A 20017-nucleotide genomic window follows, 5' to 3' on the forward strand; every position below is an offset into this window, starting at 1 on the left:
AGTTCACCCAAAAATTTTGATTTCTGTCCCTCCATTGACGGCTACAAAAAGTTCATAAAGAGATCATAAAACGAATCCTTATAAATTGAGCGGTTTAGTCCAAAATTTTCTGAAGAGACCCAATCGTTTTATATGATAAACAGATTTAGGCTTTTATTCACGTATAAACATTCATCAACTCGCACATAATTTGTGGTAAACGGAAGCTCAAGCATGTTCACTTGACGTGAGTACCAATGAGGTTCATTATCGTGTTACGCAGCACGTTTGAGCTTCAGTAAGAACCAATGAGATTCATTCTCGTGTTAAGCAGCACGTTTGAGTTTCCACATAAGGTTTGTTCTCGCATGTCAATCAGGTTCGGTTGAGCTTCTGTTTTTGTTCGCTGATCAATGTTTATATGTGAATAAAAGCCTAAATTCAGTCTGTTCATAAAGCGATCGAGTCTCTTCAGAAAAGTTGGACTAAACCACTCAATTTGCATGGATTAGTTTTATGATCTTTTTGATGCATCAAAGTGTCAGTTGCGTAGCTGTCAACTGAAAGACAGAAATTGCTCAGATTTCATCAAAAAGGTCTTCATTTGTGTTCCAAAGAATAACGAAAGTTTTACGGGTTTGGAACAACGTGAGGGTAATTGACACAATTTTCATTTTCACTGTTAATCATTGGCTTATTCTCATCAAAATGAAAAAAGTTTCTTTTGTCTTTTTACTACACTTAAAACATCAAAACATTAAGTCTTTAATGTGACCCCATGGGCTGTCATTTTGTTCAAATTCTGCTGTTCATAAGATGAATCTCTTCAGCAGGGCTGCTCCTGGTACTGTCTCTCTGTGGCGGTGAAAAAGTCCTCTAGAACACTGCGCAGGTACTCAAAGGTGGGCCGGTTGTCTGGGCTCTCTGTCCAGCAGTGTTTCATGACGTTATAGAGAGCCTCTGGGCAGTTATCGGGGCAAGGCATGCGGTACCCTCTCTCAAGGTTTGCGATCACCTCTGGGTTTGTCATCCCTGAAAGATCAGGAGTAACAGTGAAAAGAAATTCTGAGATATGGCAAAATGAGGTCAAACAGGAAGCACATTGAGCTGGTTTGTTACCTGGATATGGGATTCTTCCATAAGTAACAATCTCTGTCAGCAGTACTCCAAACGACCAGACATCTGATTTGATCGAAAAGGTGCCGTAGTTTATGGCCTCAGGTGCAGTCCATTTGATGGGAAACTTTGCACCTGTGTGATTTTAAAAAGGCATATTTTTAGGTGTCTTTTAAAGTTTAGCAGCCAGAATTTCTCGCATAAACGGAGATTCTGTGGTGATGTAATCCTAAGGTAAATTGACAGACCAAAGCATGATGCAGCTGATGACCTTACCCTCTCTGGCAGTGTATTCGTTATTTTCGATGAGGCGGGCGAGGCCAAAGTCGGCGATCTTGCAAATGAGCTCAGCAGACACCAAAATGTTGGCAGCTCTCAGGTCTCTATGGATATAGTTCTTCTGCTCTATGTAAGCCATTCCCTCTGCGACCTGCAGGGAGCAGTAAAGTGTTAATAATAAGGCTGTGTGTGATTTATCGCTATGTACTACCATGCAATTATTTCTGCAGTATTTATACCATGCAAAGTATTTATGAAATACTAAGATGACGTACATTTGGTGTATATAATAGAGAATACTGCACTAGATGCTGTATCTCACAATGCGGTGTGCTTTACTTGACCTTCTATTTCCAGTGTAAAAAATGAACTGCAATTAATATTTGCTAAAAAAAAAATCGTATATCTCCCCCATGAATCATTATTTTATAAAACAGTCAAATACTGTAAAATGCATTCATTTTATCAAAAATACAATAAAATCAGTAATACTGTTAAATATTATTACAATTCAAAACAACAGTTTTTTTTTTGTCTTAATATTTTTGAAATGTCATTTATTCCTGTGATGACAAAGCTGATTTGATAGCAGCCGTGATAAAGGATTCTTTGATGTACAAAGTTCAATAGAACAGCATTTATTTGAAATGGAAATCCTTTGTAAAATTATAAGTGTCTTTACTCTCAGTTTTGATCAGTTTAACACATCCTTGCTGAATAAAAGTATTAAATTCCTCTTTTTTTTATGATGGAATGTGCAACAACATGGTCATGTGACAACAATATTCCATACTATAACAGTTTACTGTTGCATAAAAGTTTCACATACTATTTTTGCAAAACTGTACACAGTAGGCTAGTATTTCATTCCGAACATAAAACACGTTACACAGACAGAGGTCAGTTCCTGAAACAGGGAGGGTTTTGCTTTAACTTCCTTTGATTTGACTTTTAACCTCCACTGCTCCACTCCACCCAGCACAAACCCATAGGTTTCATTCAGAAGGTTGGTTTGCTGCTATACTTCCTGATGCCTGATGCATCATCTTTCTTATTTTCCCCATGTTTGAGCTAGCTCCAGTCTTGCCTGATCTCAGAACAGTGATGGCTGCTGTGCTTCTCAGAGGTCTGCTATTTCTGACCCAGACGCGTAGAATGAGAGGGAAGGACAACGGTTCTCCCAGATCAGCTCTTTGGTGTTCCTGCCATGCTTTAAAACTCTTTCACATAAAATTAGACTGTGAGGCCAGACACTATCATGTGTGTGTGTGCAGATGCATTATGGGTGATGCATGATGGTTGTGTGATTTTGCATTTGTTGCAACCCTGTACATATTTTTTTATAGAGGATGTTGCACTATGACACCATGTGCATGTTTGTTCAAGGAAGTGTTACACAGACCGTCAAAAACGTGTTGGTTTAATGTGAAAGTGCCTGACAGTTTTGCATAAATGTGTGGGCATGTCTGTGTCTGTGTGTTGATAAGAGGCCTGTAAGTATATAAGTAGTCATTTCGCCAGGACCTTTTAAAAGCCCTGAATGATCTCATTCACTTTATGGAGAAGAATAGCTGAAAAATATCACACGGCACAAGCTGTGAAAGCCTGAAGCAAAATGTCTCTTTTTAATGCCGCTTCAAAACATTCCATCTCTCACTTTCCCTCTTATCCTTTCTCCGCCAACATTTCATTGAATATTTTGAAAAACGATACCATCGTTTCTTCACATTACCAAGAAAGAGAGAGACCATCTCCTTATATCTATCCCATGTCACATCCCATGCCTGTGAACCTCTGACCTGCAACACTGCTCAAAAACATCAGTGTTTTCTCATCTTCACACTCCAATCACTTACACACTGAGCGCATGAGACACTCACTATTAAAGACATTCATACCATGAGTGATCAAGACCATCTGATAGCCTAATTTTTAACCCGATCAGTCGATTCTAGGAATAAACCCAGAGCTGGATCAAAGCGCAAACTCTCTACTAAGAAAATTACAGTCTGTCAATAGTTCATGGACTCTATTAGATTCTACACTACCGTTCCAGCCAGAACTGTTCCCATAGTAATTAGATGTTCTCAATGAAGCATGGAGTGTCATTAATTAGGTCAAGAATTACTGTTTTAGGTCCTCACAATCTGTATACAATATTTCCCTGCAAACAAACAAAGAACTGTATGTTTGCCCAGTGAATGTAAATGTAATGCCAGTAAGAAATAATTTATTTTCTACAGTATCTGTGAACGCATTTATATTGTCTGTTCATCTAGTCGGTTTATAGATTGGTGTGGGTAGTTGTTGTTGTATTAAAATGTCTAGACTCGGTCCAGCACACACAGTTATGCTCATTGTTAACCATAAGATTAGGAAGCAGAACAGCAGCTGAGTAATGCTGACGTCACCAGCTTAGAGACAGCGGTCAAATAGAGGAATGAGTGATTAACAGAATATACAAGGGTCTGAAATGTAGACTTGAGCTTGTAACAAGTAGAAATTTGGGATAGTTTGTTTCCTGTGGGGCACAGATGTCTCACCCCTGATGTTTTGAGCGCAGTATTGACACCCCCACCCCCACCAAAAATGATATGGTCAGCCTACCTGGGCGGACATGTCGATCTGCGCATTGATGCTTAAATTAGATCCTTCTGGAGTCTTCAAAAAATCCACCAGGCTGCCTAAAAGTCAACACGACATTTTAACATGCATATATTTTATATACAGCAAAACATGCTATGACAGAATTTAGTAACTTTGCACCGTAAACCATAAAATGTTAAATGTGCTTGACTATGAAACCTAGACACTAGTTGGCGCTAGTGAGATTTACCAGGGTATTTTCCACTCCCAGCATCCACTGCAATAGTCTGAATAGAAGGTTACATGTTAAAAAAAACTGCTTCGATTTTTCTACACATTTTATTTATAGTTCGTAAGTCTTCTCTTGTCTTCAGCAGCCTTTTTTAAACATTCTTTTACCACAACTGAATGTTACCGGAAGCACGCTCTCTCCATCAGTCATTTTAGTTCAAAGGCAAAAGGAAACAGCAGATAGATGAATGCTGTTATTTTGGTCCTTAAAACGTTCTGTAAGCTCTTCTCAAAGTTACCGAGAAGCGCAAACAATAGCACTCAGATTAGATCCAAGAACTAGAACATAACAACTGCAGGAAATTAGTGCAGCCAGTTTGGATCAGTCGCTGAGACGTTTAATGTCAAAGGCCAAAGTTGTTGCTTTTGAGACGACAGGCTGTGTTGGAAAAAGAAGAACTGACTGACCCTGAAGGAAATTCCCACAAAGGTGCAGCGGAAAATGCCCCATTAGGAACTCTAATATCATGCGCCGTACACATTCCTTTGATCTCAGATCACATTAGGGTGTAAAATTCAAGGTCGTGGGTTAAGTTTAGATGAAGTTTCAGTGTTTTTGAATCATTCTGTCATTGTCTCCATTGTTAAAATGACAGAGGGGTGGAAAAGGGGCACATCAACCTCTTCTTTAAAATAACAACACAGACAACAATTGTACTTTTAAACACATCACATGGACTCCAAACAAATAATTGGGAGGTTTACAAGGCGAGCATAGTGTTCCATCAGCTTCCTTTAAGAGGGAACACAAAGCGGGAGCATTCACAAGCTCTGCCATCAGCTCGCTGACGTTGTAGTAACGTGGCTGTTCCTCTTAGAGTCTTTTGTTACTGTCGGGGTCAATATGACATTCTGGAGGCCCAGCAATCCTCTTAGGGGCAATGAGACCAACAAACAATCCATACTGGGTTACATATGGAATAACGTGCATCGCAATACGCTTGTGATGACGACCCAAGGTGCTATTGTTGCGTTAAAAAGAGATAGGGTGTGGAGATCTTTTCTGTGAACACCTGTGACCATGGTGGCCATTTATGAGTCTGATTTGTTGTAGTGAGTTTCTGGGTGGTTGGCTCTGAATTAGAAAGCATTCCCGATACTAGCCTATGGAACAAAGACTTTCTTTCTATACCTCACATTGTATCTGCCCTTTCCTCTCTCTCTCTCTCGCTCGCTCTCTCACTTTCTCTGTCCATCTGCTTTCTGCCTCACTCCGTCTCTTTTTAATGTGATGGAATTCACGCTATAACTGTGACCCTGCTTTCTATGTGAGGCCTGTTTGATGGTGCTGTGCATTGTTCTAAGTAGGTTGCAGTGAGATGCTGTGTTTGTATGAGGGTTTTATTGTGCATTAGTAGTTAGAGAAACATAACGCAACAGAGCTGCAGCTATAAAGATCTTTAGCTCCTAGGCTCCTTAGGTTTCTCAGGAGAATATCGCAAAAATAAAAGGGAACCAAACAATATTATAGCATCTCAAGCCTTTAGTTTAAAGGAATAGTTCACCTAGAATTTAAAGTGTCATCATGGTGCTTTAAACCTGTATGGTTTTCTTTCTTTAGTGGAACACATTTTTCTCTCTAAGGGAGACATTTTGAGGAAGGTTCACGCTGCACTTTTCAGTATAGTGAAAGCGAATGGAAACCAACGGCTGTCAAGCTCCAAAAATGACTGAAATATTCTAAAAGCACCATAAAAGTAGTCTTTAGGACTTGTGCAACATTTTCCATTTCATTTGAAGCGGTTTTATGCCTTTTTTTGTGCTTGACAACAGAAAAAAGCAGCATAAACATTGTTAAACATCTTTGGTGTTCTACAGAAGAAAGAAAGTCATATGGGTTATGAACAAGACTAAGTGAATGATGACAGAATTTTCATTTTTGGGTGAACTAATACTGAAGAAAGGACAGGAGTGGTAACAGGGATGGAAAATTGTTTAAAAATGTTTTGAAGAAATGGAACTTCTCAAATGTGCATCAGACCTGAGTATTACAACAACACCAACATTTTGAGAACTAAAATAGAATGATGTGACACAAAACACAAGGAATTGGACAAGCGTTCTACAAAACTAAAGTGGGTAATTGTATGTTCTAGATAGAACACTCAAGGTGGGAATGCCAGATATGAAACACAAGCTCTGCATGCATGCTATTTACAAGAGTGTTACGGGAGACGTCAGAACCGCTTAGTGAACAATGACTGGCATTATGAAGGAATAAACATCAGGGCCGTAACTACCACCTTGACGGGGACATGTCCCCCCAAATATTCAGATTAGTGGTTGAGTTTTACTGTAAGTTTGAGTTTATCTGTAAGTTTTACTTTTGGTCCCTCTTAATCTTGAAAATTCACACTAGCTACTGTTCAAAAGGTTGGGGTCAAGATTTTTTATTTTTTTATTTTAGCAAGAATCAAATTAAATGGACTGAAACTTTTACATTGTTACAAATAATAATCCCAAAAAAATATTGAAGGGTTAGTTCTTTCTTGACAAAATATGTCCAACGCCTGTTTGAGATTAATATTTTGTAAATAAAGTTGTAAATTATGTTTTTTTGCGCAAACAAAGCAGTCGCGCCTCCTCGTAAAACCACTGGAGTCTACTTTAATGATGTCTTTACTATAGTTTTCTGTCTTCATCTTCAGTTGTGTTCCGAAGATGAACGAAAGTCTTACATTAAGGGTTTGGAACGACATGAGGGCGAGTAAGTTAATTAATCACAAAATTTTCATTTTAGGGTGAACTGTTTTATTATAATAATAAGAAATGTTTCTTGAGCACCAAATCAGCATGTTAGAATGATTTCTGAAGGATCATGTGACACTGAAGACTGCAACATTTTTTTATTTTTTATTATACTTTACAATATATTAAAATAAAAAACAGTGATTTTAAATTGTAAAAATATTACAGTTTTTACTGTATTTTTGATCAAATAAATGCAGCCTTGGTGAGCCTAAGAGACTTCTTTTGAACGGTAGTGTATACTGTTGCTAAATCTCCATTTTATGAATAAACGGGGGAACGTGGGCGTTGTATGTTAACAAAGATGTATGTATAATCATAGTTAAACTTAAAATGTCCATAGCTGTGCACAGTGTTGGGGGTAACTCATTACATCAAATCAGATTACTTTTTTTCAATTAACTAGTAAAGTAACGCATTACTTTTAAAATTTACCAAATATCGGAGTTACTTTTTCAAATAAGTAACGCAAGTTGCTTTGTTTTACCATTTATTGACTGACAGCGCTCTTGTCCCCATGTTGAGACAAACTGAAGTGCAGAGGCGTTGTGTGTAAAGATGAGGGTTATTGTAGTTCTTGTGAGCGTGCATTTACTCATCTCACTTGCACAAAAAAGATTAAATATTCCTCAAAATGAATACAATCAGTGAAAGGCAGAATCAGAATACTATGCAAACCTCCAATAATTAAATATGTTAAAGCTCCAGTCCCTAACTTTTTTAAGTTAAAAATAATCCAAAATAATTATATAAAAAAAAAACTTATTCTGCCAGTGGTCAAAACTATCTGCTTGCCATAGCTAGATTCAAAACGGTTAGCTTGTAATAATGATTTTAATTCCAGTGGTACTGGTGGGTTTCCGCGGGAAATTCGAGCATGTCTTTGCGTCATTACGTCACACCCGTACACATAAAGAAGGAGTTTCGGCTAGCCGGCTATACTGCGCGTGACGAGATGTTTAGATGTATAGGCTTTTCTCGCAGCACTTTACATAATTAAACTTATGGCATCCAGAAAGATCCAAACAACAATCATCAGTGTCAACTGGAGATTCAGCAGTTATAAAACCCAAAAGACTTCGTACTTCGGATTTAAGGTGGCTAGAGAAAGAGAAAGAAACCGTCTCATGCGAACACAAGGATACACATCGGCGGGGCTTTTGAAAAGTGCGTGAACTCCGTGTTTTGAAGGGGTTCAAAACGGAAGAAGAGACGGCTTTTTTCTGCTGAACAAGTAAGTTAAGACATTTCAATAGTTCAATCGTGTAACAGTACGTTTTCTTAATTCACACAGTTATGGAGTTTCCTTTGTTGTGCCTTTCTCGTTTTGCTATTATGGAGAATATGAATTCTGAACTACACAGGTAACCATAAAACACATTAAATTTAACATTAGTCACGCAATGCTGATGTTGTTAACATGAACAATTTGAGAACAAAGTAGGCTATTTGCACGGTTGCTGTAAATCGCGTTGATTAAATCTAACGAAGCTTATCATGTCCAATGCTTTTCCCCCCTTAGTTGGTCAGAACAAAAATGGATGTTACTTACTTGTTCAGAAGACATTTTCTTATGAAAATTCTTATGTTGGTCAAACTTTCAAAAAATGAATCTGTGATTCTGTATGACAGTATCCACACAGCGCGGTGACTGACAGCAGCACTCGCCTCAAAACACTGTGTTCTTCCGCGCTGTTTCATGCCGATTTACAACGCACGTAAAGATGATAATTCCGCGAATCACTGCAGTTACAGATTTCGAACAGAGAGATGGCGACAAAGAGGAAAAGATACGGACTGCAGCTTTAAATAAAACACAATTTTTTATGCATTTAATCTCAATTTATTGACCAATGTACTTGCTTCTGACCTTCGATGATTCAGGTAAAACCATAGGCAAAAATGACTATAGATTTTTTTGTTTTTATTGGTCTGTAAGTAGGTAAGAAACTTTTTTTACTCCTGCATCCTATTCTTCCATTATCCAGAAAGGCAGCACAGCTGAAAGGTTTACTTGAGCTGCGCCCTCTACTGTACACGCATAAATTTACATTTCCTTCAGCCTGAGGCTTATTATTTCACTTTTGGTGTGAAAGGGTCTTTACATTTGCCCAAACATATAAAAAATGTTGTTATAAAAAAACAAGCCCAGCCCAGGTGAGAAAAAAAGTTACACAAAAGTAATGTAACGCATTACTTTTCTAAAAAGTAACTAAGTAACGCAATTAGTTACTTTTTAAAGGAGTGACGCAATATTGTAATGCATTACTTTTCAAAGTAACTTTCCCCAGCACTGGCTGTGCATTCGTCCATAAGAAAAAGAGGCAGACCACATGTTTGTAAATGTAAAAAACACTGCGGTCAATGAAAGAGACCGAAAAAAAGTTGCCCCTCAAAAATACTGTACAGAGTCATTCAGGTGAGTGAGGGACGCATTTTGAGATGCCTTCAGTATCTTCAAAGCTGTGAGAAAGCTTTGTTTTCATAGAGCGGACACAACTGTTGAACTGCTCTGGGCTTTAACACACTCAAACAACGCTCAGACAGTGCTCACGGCCCTGATACTACTCAGACTTGTTAGATCATGAAATCCTGATGAAAATTTAAATGGAAGTTACTCAATGAGACTGTCTGTGTTTTGTAAAGAACGTTCAGGTGAAATGCAGGGATGAATCATTTAGTACTATGAAGCATTTGTCATTTCATTGAACTCTCCCCTCCTTTGTTTGAACGAGTGTGTAAGTGCATCTGTGTGTCTCACCGTTCTCCATGTACTCTGTGATGATATAAATGGGCTCCTGTGTAACCACAGCGAAAAGTCGCACCAGTCGAGGGTGCTGCAGGGTCTTCATCAGGTTTGCTTCTGCCAGGAAAGCACTCATGGACATGGTACCTGCCTTGAGACTCTTGATAGCCACTCGACGGTTGTTGTTATACAGCCCTATAAAAGGAGAGCGAGAAAAAGTGATTATGTCTTATTTTAAAGGGGTAGTAGTTCACCCATATGAAAATTCTGTCATCAAGTTTTTCATGTTGTTTCAAACCTGTATGACACAAAAGAAGAATGTTGCCAACCATGCCCATTGATTTCCATTGTATATGGACAAAAAAATCTCAAAATTTCTTCTTTTGTTTTCCACAGAAGAACAGTCATATTGTTTTGGAATATGAGAGTGAGTAAATTATTATAGAGTTTTATTTTTTGTGTGTTTGACTATCCCTTTTAGGCTCAATAATCTGATTCTCAAAAATAAACATGTAGAAACTCATTCACCAACTTGAGACGAACTATTTCATTAAGGTCTGAATTTAATCTTTCTGTTTGGATCACATACTTATAAAAAAATTTAGAAATAAGTGGCCATGTGAAAACTACTGCTACTTCCTTATCATGAGAGTGTTTTTGCATAAGGGTGCTTGTAAAGAATTTGCTGTGTGAGAAATTCACAATGTTTTCCTTCATTGAGTTTCTTTGGCTTCACATTGTTTGACTGCTTTATAACCGGTTGACTTTATTTCTATGGGCTTGATTTGTGTGATGTTATCTCACCAATGAAAATAACCGAGGTTTAATGAACCGGTCCATTACACGGAACAGTTCTTTCATTTGAATAAAGAAAGTCATTCACTGCAAAAAACAAACAAAATGGCACCTATGATGCGGGCTCTCGTGGTCACGGAGCTGACAGGCAGTGATGATAACAAGTCAGTTGCTATGGCAACCAGGAACAGGAAGTGGTAAAAACTCAAGCATTGATGTGACTTCCATAGTTCTATTTTTAGGGTCAACACAGGACAAGCATGATTTCACTGCTGTAGTTTGTTTATGTTTAAAAACTTGACACATTTAAATCTTCTCAACATATAGAGTGTAGGCCGTATATGAAGATGATGTTACTGTAATAATCACAAAACTGCAGCATCCTGTTGGTAACTAAACAAAATTGTGTATCATAATGAATATAGCCTACTTAATATTCTAGATCAGTTCTCAACTGATCAGGCCCATTGGTTGAGAACAACTGAGAACCAAGTCTTCTCATTTTTTTCTTCAAGACTGGTCAATTACATTAAAAGAGATTGGTCTAATTTGAATCCGAAAAAAAAAATAAGACTGATAAGCTCTAACTAATTGCTAGTTCATCAGACACAGTCTTAACTTAGTGACCGTTTAAGCAACTGGCCCCAAGACAACTCGTCACTCATGAGATCACAGCTATAGCAAACCACAACAAACCAAGCAATTCTCAATGGACAAAATCAAGCCCCGCCCTACATTTATTCTTGTTTATTTCACTCAGATATACGTCACAATTGGGAAGAAAAGAACTTTCGTTTTATGACGTATTGTAACATATTAATACTACCAGTTTCTGTTTGAAAACAAGCAGCTTTGTCATAATTACATCAGAAATTAGGAAAATATCTTAGCCTATATGGCGGGGCTATGAATTTTGTCCAACACAAAATTTAAATCTAAACGGTTGAGAATCTCTGTTCTAGATAGATAAATACAATAGCTACCACAAAAGTTCATTTCACCCAAAATTCATCTTTAAAAGTTATTCAAGGTGAGTTACGAATGCCTGTTGTTAGTTGTGTTGAGTGTAAAGAGTGAGTTTAAGCACACATACATGAGTATAATTGTCTTAGATCACAGGATGAGTGAGACCAAAATGCTGAATCTGCTAATTTACAGTGCTCTGACTGACTTCAATGCTGAACATTTGTCAAACGTTCCAACAAGCTTACTGTATTTACAGTTATGATATGCCAGGCGGTTGCTGAGACACTCAAAGAGCAGCACATACTCTTTAGCCTGTAGATGCATGTTTATCAATACCCTTTTATGATGGTCCAATTCACAATGTTTGCTCACACTCACAAACATTTCCAGACAAGCACAGACAGACCTGCCCAGGCACCTGGATGCTTAAATGCATTTTTTGGGGGGGGGGGGTATTCTTGTACTGGTGTTCCAAGTGGTTTGACATTGTCTCAATGTATATAAAAATATGTGAAAATATGCTTTATGTTTATTCGTCAAGAAAGTAACCGATTACCATTAATCCCCACTGTAAAAATACTCAATTCTGTTGTTGAGAAATAGGAAGTAAAACACTTCTTACCCATCCATACTTCTCCAAACTGCCCTTGCCCCAGCCTGCGCTCTAGATTGAGAGACTCACGGGGAACTTCCCACTCATCCTGCCACCAGGGCTTCTGAGGGGCTCGGGTCTGACACGGTTTCACCAGGCGGGCGCATAGTCCATCAGCCTCTCCTGCACAGAGAAAGAGAAACAAATCGTGTCACTTTTCAACAACACTTCATTTGGGCTCTTATAAACAGCCTGATCGAACTGTTCTTGTCTTACGTCTTTTATAAATAATCTGACAAGCGATTTGTCTAAGGCACATATGAATACTCAAACATACGTGAATAATGTTTGACCAGCTCTGAGAGGGAGGTGAAGGAGATCTTGGTGGTGATGTAGAATCCGCCTGCGTCCAGGTTGCGGATTCTGTAGTGCTTGATGATGTCACCCTGTGTTTGGTCAAGGTCTCGCATAGATAGGGAAAAACTACCTGAGGCACCAGAACAAGAAGACAATCAGCGGCTGCCAAGTGCACATCTACTTTCACAACACAGAGAATTTCTAGACTGGAGGCTTTTTACAGTTAATGACATGTAGAAAATGTTTTAGCAACAATTTAGCAAATGTACACGATTTCAACCGCTAGCCCCCCTGAGAAATATAGTAATCCCCCCCCCCCCCGGTACACGATTTCAATCGCTAGCCCCCCTGAGAAATATAGTAATCCCCCTGGTACACGATTTCAATCGCTAGCCCCCCTGAGAAATATAGTAACCCCCCCCCGGTACACGATTTCAATCGCTAGCCCCCCTGAGAAATATAGTAATCCCCCCTCCCCCCCCCCCCCCCCTCGGTACACGATTTCAATCGCTAGCCCCCCTGAGAAATATAGTAACCCCCCCCCCCCTCCCCCCAAGTCATGTGTCTTGGCACCGGGACTATGGGACTGTGGCACTGTCTGATGTGGCCTCATGCTTTTGTGTTTGTTTTTGTTGTTGTGTGAGAAGCAATGCGTTGTTTCACACCTGGGTTGGTCTCACTCTCTCTGATGAGGAAGGAGCCCTGTGTGTTACCAGGGGCCAGTAATTGCCTCATGGCGTCGTTCCTGGAGAGATTTTTAAAGAACCACCTGCAACACAACATTATTGTCATTTTATTAGGGCTTTGGTTCATTAAGTATCTCATTTGGATCATTTATTTTGAGTTTAAATTGTTTTGAAGATACAGGGTTGGGGCGTTTCACTCCTCCCACGCTCAGAAGAGAGACACTGAACATACGCAGAAATGTGGCATCAGCAAGTACTGGAGTGGTTTATCATAGTGATGCTCAGAAACTTGTGTGATTTGTGGGAGTATTTTTTTTCTTCTCTTTCCATTACGGACACCCCATAAATCATCTGTCATAAGCGACAAGGGATACCCTGAATGAATCACCTTTCAGCCACAGTTTTGGGCGTCATTTCCCAAATCTCATTGTGGGGGAAGCTGATTTGATCTTTTCTTTTCAAAAACCCACAGCAGCTGATCTGCATACATGCCTATAATTGTGATTGTGTGGATATGTTTGGGTATACATGAGTATTTGTGGATTTGTTTGGGTATACATGTGTGTGCGCTCCGAATGCAATTGAACGTTACATTACTTACGGTTCTGTCTCAATGCTGTTCAGTTTTGCTACAAAATTCTGTGGTATGTATCCCTTCTGCCCGGTAAACAGAGACTCTGCCATGTACCATTCAGGATCATCGCTAAGAAACACACATATACACATACCAGAACAGTGTTTTAAACCACACAAAAATTTAAACAGGGTAACCCTGACTCTGATCTAAACCTACAAGTGACATTTAGTTCATTTCAACTTCTCAAAACCCAAAAGTCAACAATGTCTAGATAATCGGCACAGAGTGTCAGTCTGTTTTAACATAGGCTTTGCTTACGCATTTAGGATTTTCATCTTCTCCCCTTTCTCAAACCCAAGATCGTCACTGTGGCTTGGCTCATATTTGAATATGGCTACCACTATGTTTTCTGGAATACAAAGATGACAAGAGTGAGCTATCTGAAACACACATTAAAGAGAAAAAAATGTAGGACAGGTGTTTCACGTATCATCTCACCTGGAAGAGGAGATGATGGTGGAGGAGTGTACTGGGATGGATACGGAATCAGAGGATCAAAGTTCTGTGTGTGAGAGAGAAGAGAGCACAATGTAAAAAAAAGAAATAAAGAAATATATATATATTTTTTTTTTAATTACTAAAGGATAGCAGTTTTAGTTATTTGATTATGATTAGCAATTTCCCTAATGAGCTCTTTATGATATCAAAACCTCAATATCTGGATCATTTCATCAATGTCAATAATTTAACAATGTCATAAACCAAACAAAGCCACTTCCCTAAACAGGGTGGAGCTGTTCTTATTTTCTTCTCTCACAGCCTATGAAAGAACTACCACAGTAAAAGTAAACATTCCATCATTCTCATTATGCAATAACAACATGTGTTGTTCTCTTTAATTTCTAATCTACTTTAAAAAAAAAGACATCACGAGGAAATGAGCCTCAAATTTAGCTAGAAGTTTTAGTCTCCAATTGATAACCAACACAAAGGCACATTTCCCTCAAATTATGTAACCCTGAATGGGTTGACCCATCTAAACAATGAATCACATCATCGCAGACAGACCACAGTAGGAACAGATACAATTAATTAATCATTTTTTCTTGGAGGTGTTTTAGCCACAAAGAATGTGTATTCGAGTCTAATTTAATCAGAAAATTAAATGAAATAAGTAATTATCCACATTTTTTAACTACACTAAATTAAACATCAGGCAATTTCAGATTAAGACATATCGCCTGACAAATTGTGTGATTAGAACATATTAGTCTGTAAAAGATCTAAAAACTACCTGTGTTAAGAGGGGATAATACATTGCTTGAGTTAAAAGTAAAACAAAATGTGTTGCCCTAGACACAGATGTGTTAAAAAATAACACGGGTTGTGTTATTTTTATCACATCAGTTTTAAGAGTGTGGGGTCAGTGGTCAACCATATTTAACCATGTTTAGAAGATCTACTGAGATTGTCAGTCTGTTTTAACATAAGCCTTGCTTACGCATTTAGGATTTTCATCTTCTCCCCTTTTCAAACCAAAGGTCGTCGTAAATCAGTATCATAAATCATTTTCCAATTTTATTTGACTAAACTAAACTAAATTAAACATCTTGCCATTTCATATTGAAAGATCACCTGAAAACACACATTTTCCATTTCAGTTTCAGCTATAGGCATTTTTCAAAAAATGCTTTGTGTAGCACTTTGTAAGACATTGTTGTGTTTTGCCTTATGTTTTATACCACAGAAATTTGTAATGCATGTGTTTAGTGTAGAGAACGGCTCCACCACTTCCTTTCTCTCTCGTCTCCCTACATATTAGTTACTTCTGTCACTGTCTCACATTACAACCTGCCTGTTCTTAAGTCTCACAATTCCGAAACAATATATTAATAAAAAAAAATAAAAAAAACTGCAACATTTTCTAATGCTCAGTGTGTGAATTATTCAATGACTTCCATGGGGATTCCTAGGAATTTTTGTGGGGTGCAAAGATCTTGGTTCTTCAAGCCAAATATCTTGTAACGACACTAGCACAGCTAGCTAACCGTAAACGAGCTTAGTATAGAAAACAAACCACAGAATAGACCCTTCTCACATTTCCGAGTTTCTCAGAAGCGGAAATCACCGTTTTGTGTAAACTTCTATAGCGGTGAATGGGAGATGATGGCAAATATAATTTTTGTATTTGCATTCTAAAAGCAAAAGCAAAAATCTGCGATATCGCTTCCACGACTTTCCAAAGAAGGAAAACAATAGTAGGCTAGTGCGGTGAGAAGAGAGAAAGATGTCAAATTTTCCCTCACTCCCTCAACTGTTGTAAGCCTAGAAATGCCCTCGTTAATAAGTTTTATGTCATTTACTTCCAAAGTAATAAAACACAAAGTATAGCGTTATAAATGTGTGTTAAATTGTTTAAATATGAAAATAGTATAAACTTTACTAAATTTGCGATGTTGATAACTGTGGAAACGCATCAAAATTTTTGATATAGGCCTAGTGTTTTTGTGACGTGTAAATCTATAATATTGTGGAAAACAAGAAAAGCACAGTATGCTTTGTTGCTATAACTGCCGATACTTTTTCCCTTCCACTTTCAATCTTTTCGCAAGCGTCTGTTTAACCTAATTTATAATCTAACTTAGTGGTTATTTATATAATTGCATGTGAAAAAAAGAAAAGAAAAAAGAAGTATTAACTGTGCCATAAAATTCTCTTTAGCATACACAAACGTACCTGACTAGCTGGAGGCTTTGGACAGTTACATTGATCACACCATTCATCTGGATGGTAGGAGAATTCGTCATCAGGATCAAAAGAGCCGCAGTTCCCCATATTTACTAAAAATGAGAGAAAACAGAAGACGACAACTATCATAATTCTGACTGTAATATAGCCTAAATAAATTCATGGATTCGTAAGTGCAATAGGTGCATCGATCTAGCTTCTGGCAAACAAAAGCAGGGTAGTGGCTAAATAAAATGGATAATAAATAAAAAGGTTGTGACATTATTGTGTGAATTTTTTTATTTGTTGGCATGCTTTCTCTTTGAGTTTTATTACATTAAATAATGTGTAGGACTGCTCACTTTAAAACAAAGAGGGAGTTAATGGAGAGTGTATTTCCTGTTTTATCAGAAAAAAATAGAGCCAAAAACATTCAGTTTATATATTTTACCATTTTTTTGTGTCCGTGGGTTAAGCTGTCTATTAAAAAAAAATTAACGAAAAGTTCTGGACCAGATCTGTAAAGGAGGTTAATACTCTTAATGAATTCTAGACCCTTTTTCCAACTCACATAAGTTTGAGACAGTTTTCTTAGTGAACGATTTAGGTGTATTTTTCACTTGTCTTAAACATTGAACATTGCATTATGAATATAGAACATTCATTTAAACATCCCTGTACATAAGTGTTTGTATGTAAGAATGCAGCGTACTGTAGTTTATCCATATGTAAACACACAAGCCCAAAAGCATTTTCATTTCCATTAAACAGATAAATAATCAGAGTTCATGTGCTAACACAATGTGTATGTCTCTGTGGGCTTTGGACCCGTGAGAAACTTGTTGGGTCAGGAAAAGCTCAACCCTCTGGGTCAAAGTGAACACTGTGAACTCCTGGGACTGTTTGAGAGAACAGCCCAAATCAAAGCAGGATCTCTAAACAGAGACAAGACTTTCCACTGACCTCCGGCCTGTACCTGACCCGACCAGTATCAGTGCAAATGAGTCTCGAGAGATGCACAGCAAGGTCAAATGTTTTGGGTTCAGATTGCTTTATGAAGAACCAAGCATAGTTAATAGTTTGTATGACATAGGTGTTCCTAATCACTTAAAGGGATAATCATTGGGGTCCAATGTTGTTTTGACTTTATTATATGGAGAACAAACACTACGATATTTAAAAAAAAATTCAGGACAAAAAGTGTCATACGAACGACATGAGGGTGCTGATGACAAATGATTTTGTGTTCATTTAGGCCTCCAGATTCTCCTGTTACATAAGATGTGTTTTTATAGGTCTGAAATAAAATCAAAGATATCAAATGCCTCTGGAATCCCAATCACAAGTTTTTCATATATCACTGTGCACTGTCTCTGCATTATGCTGGAGAGGAAACAGAGGTCAAGAGAGACATGAGGGATACACTTCACTGATTCACACCAAACAGCCAAAAAATATTTTGGGATTTTGCCTTCTTTATTATACAGAGCTGTTGTTTTTTATGTTATTTTATTTTACCTCAATGTTTTAGCGGTTCTCCTGCACAAGAGAAAGGTGTACCATTTTATGACTGACACTTACCCTAATAAATAAATAAATAAATGATCTTAACATATACATCATGATAGTTTGATTTGGATTAGGAATAAGGCAATAATGTTATTTGTAAATGAAAATCATTTCCCCAGCATTTATGAAAATCCCATCCCCCCCCCCCCCCAGGCTTTTCTATTTCACTGTTTTAATATTATGTGAAAACTCAATCCAAAATCACCCCTAGTGATGGAATCAAAATTTAAATGTAAAATCATGCAGTTGTTCTTGACTGACCTTTAGGTCGGATACAAAAACAACACAACCAGTGATGACATACATTAAATTATCACTATAGCATATTTCCTTTGTGAATTACTTTGCAAATGAAATAACAAATTTAACGAATTTTAATCGCGAAGCAGCCGACAGCGCAAACGTGTTCTAGAAATTTCGATTTGAACTGTGCAGAGATATTATTTCAATCCGAACACACTCACATCTACTTTTCTACTTCAGAATAGTAATATTTTATACCTGGATTTAAACTTTACATTATTAATTCACTGAGTGTTCTGTTCCATTTTTTTTGAGAAAATAAAATATCAAACATAGGCCTAATAGCAAATATTATGAGCTCAGCTTAAAACTCTTTTTGATTTCTTTTCTTTTTTTCTTATATTTTAAGCCTTATAAAATTATTTTTTTAAGTATAATCTGCCCCATCTATCTCAGTTTGTCTCAGGCTTTAGTTTTACCTTGTAAAGTCTCATCCAATAAATCATTCATTTATTTAAAGTAGCCACTGCCTGCAAGTACCGGTTTGATAACCTGTACTCGTTCAAATTAATCTGGGCCTCGATTTAAGTGAGGAAAAAGTAGCAACCCGCTTGTAAAACTCACCTTTTCTGTTGAAAGATGCTGATATCAGTGATGGGCCAGTTCAGCAGGCATTCCCATGTCGTTAGCTTTATATTTTATGAAGAACACATTTTTCCACAGAGCATCTAAACCAAGATTACGAACAAAACAAAGAGGTCTGTAAAACTTCGGCGTGTTTCGATGACATGTGCTGCTAAAGTGTCAAGTTGTGTAAGTCACGTCAGAGTTTGACTTCCCACCTTAACAAAGGCACATCATTTGTGAAAGCATCACTCTCTCACACACACACGCACACACACACCACAGTGGTGCAGACTCAGAGCAAGCTGATGATAGAGCTTCCTGTCGTTGAGGTGTTTGAGCTGATATTTAACATTTTTTTCAGCAGGTGCACACTACTCTGAGCAGCTGGTGTCATTGGAGTGAAGGTTTATGGGTCAGGACTCCACTTGTCACCTGGTTTTGTCGCGCCATTATGTCAAAGAGTGGAAACATTAACGGCACTCATGGGTTTTTGGCTTGTAGGCCTACTTGTACGGAATAGAGCCACAAAACGTAACATTTGAATATTCATGCTTAAAAGGGTTACATTGCTATTCTATGCAGCATTTGTCCCCATTCGTAAACACACACACAAAAATCAAGCCTCTGATTCACTTTGAAACAAACATTGCTCTGTTACAGAGTTGGCCTAATATGCTATTTGCAACATGTATATGCAATAAAGTTAAACTAATATGCAAATGCAAAATTTTGAGGTAAAGTCAATTTTTTTTTCAATCAGCTTCTTGGAGATGATGCTAACCCATCTCATGCCTCTCTTCAGATCTGTCTCTTAAACCCGTTTAAACCCGTCTCTCTCTCTCTGTTTCTCGCTCTCTCCAAGCAGACCGCACACTTTTGTTGTGGCATCAGTCTGCAGATAGAGCATGCATTTGCAGGAAGTCGCAGCCCAAACATTCAAAGGAAATGAGGTACATTCTCTTCTACTTTTCTACTGCAGGAACACTCATCTTAATTTAGACATGACGCCCAAGCCTCCTCTGTCATTTCTATTTATTTTTATTTATGTCATTCAACATGACTGAAACGTTTGACCAGGTTCTTCATGTGGTGAGTGCACTGATCACAGCAAAAATACGAGTTTCATTGTGGTT

At 37.9% G+C, this 20017-nt stretch overlaps 1 protein-coding gene across 1 annotated transcript; it reads right to left on the reverse strand.

Moving 5' to 3' along the window:
• Positions 1-768: 768 nt before the first annotated feature.
• Positions 769-19157, reverse strand: lck (LCK proto-oncogene, Src family tyrosine kinase). Its single transcript, XM_056264385.1, has 13 exons — positions 18882-19157; positions 16455-16558; positions 14217-14280; positions 14037-14127; positions 13743-13844; positions 13121-13224; positions 12436-12585; positions 12129-12281; positions 9761-9940; positions 3982-4058; positions 1372-1525; positions 1099-1230; positions 769-1011 (listed from the first exon to the last, which is right to left on the reverse strand). The coding sequence occupies exons 2-13, from the start codon at positions 16551-16553 to the stop codon at positions 806-808; spliced, it is 1512 nt and encodes a 503-aa protein (XP_056120360.1). The 5' UTR covers positions 16554-16558; positions 18882-19157; the 3' UTR covers positions 769-805.
• Between the last annotated feature and the right edge of the window lie 860 nt (positions 19158-20017).

This window comes from Rhinichthys klamathensis, unplaced genomic scaffold (assembly GCF_029890125.1).
Source record: "Rhinichthys klamathensis goyatoka isolate OS25496 unplaced genomic scaffold, OSU_Roscu_1.1 h1tg000220l_1, whole genome shotgun sequence".
Taxonomy (NCBI): Eukaryota; Metazoa; Chordata; class Actinopteri; order Cypriniformes; family Leuciscidae; genus Rhinichthys; species Rhinichthys klamathensis.

Coding starts and splice junctions, on each gene's coding strand:
- lck (XM_056264385.1), bottom strand. CDS start 16,553: ATGGGGAACTGCGGCTCTTTTGATCCTGATGACGAATTCTCCTACCAT. Junction 14,128..14,216: donor ACCATCATCTCCTCTTCCAG/GTGAGATGATAC, acceptor TTTGTATTCCAG/AAAACATAGTGGTAGCCATA. Junction 12,586..13,120: donor AGAGAGTGAGACCAACCCAG/GTGTGAAACAAC, acceptor CTGGTGCCTCAG/GTAGTTTTTCCCTATCTATG.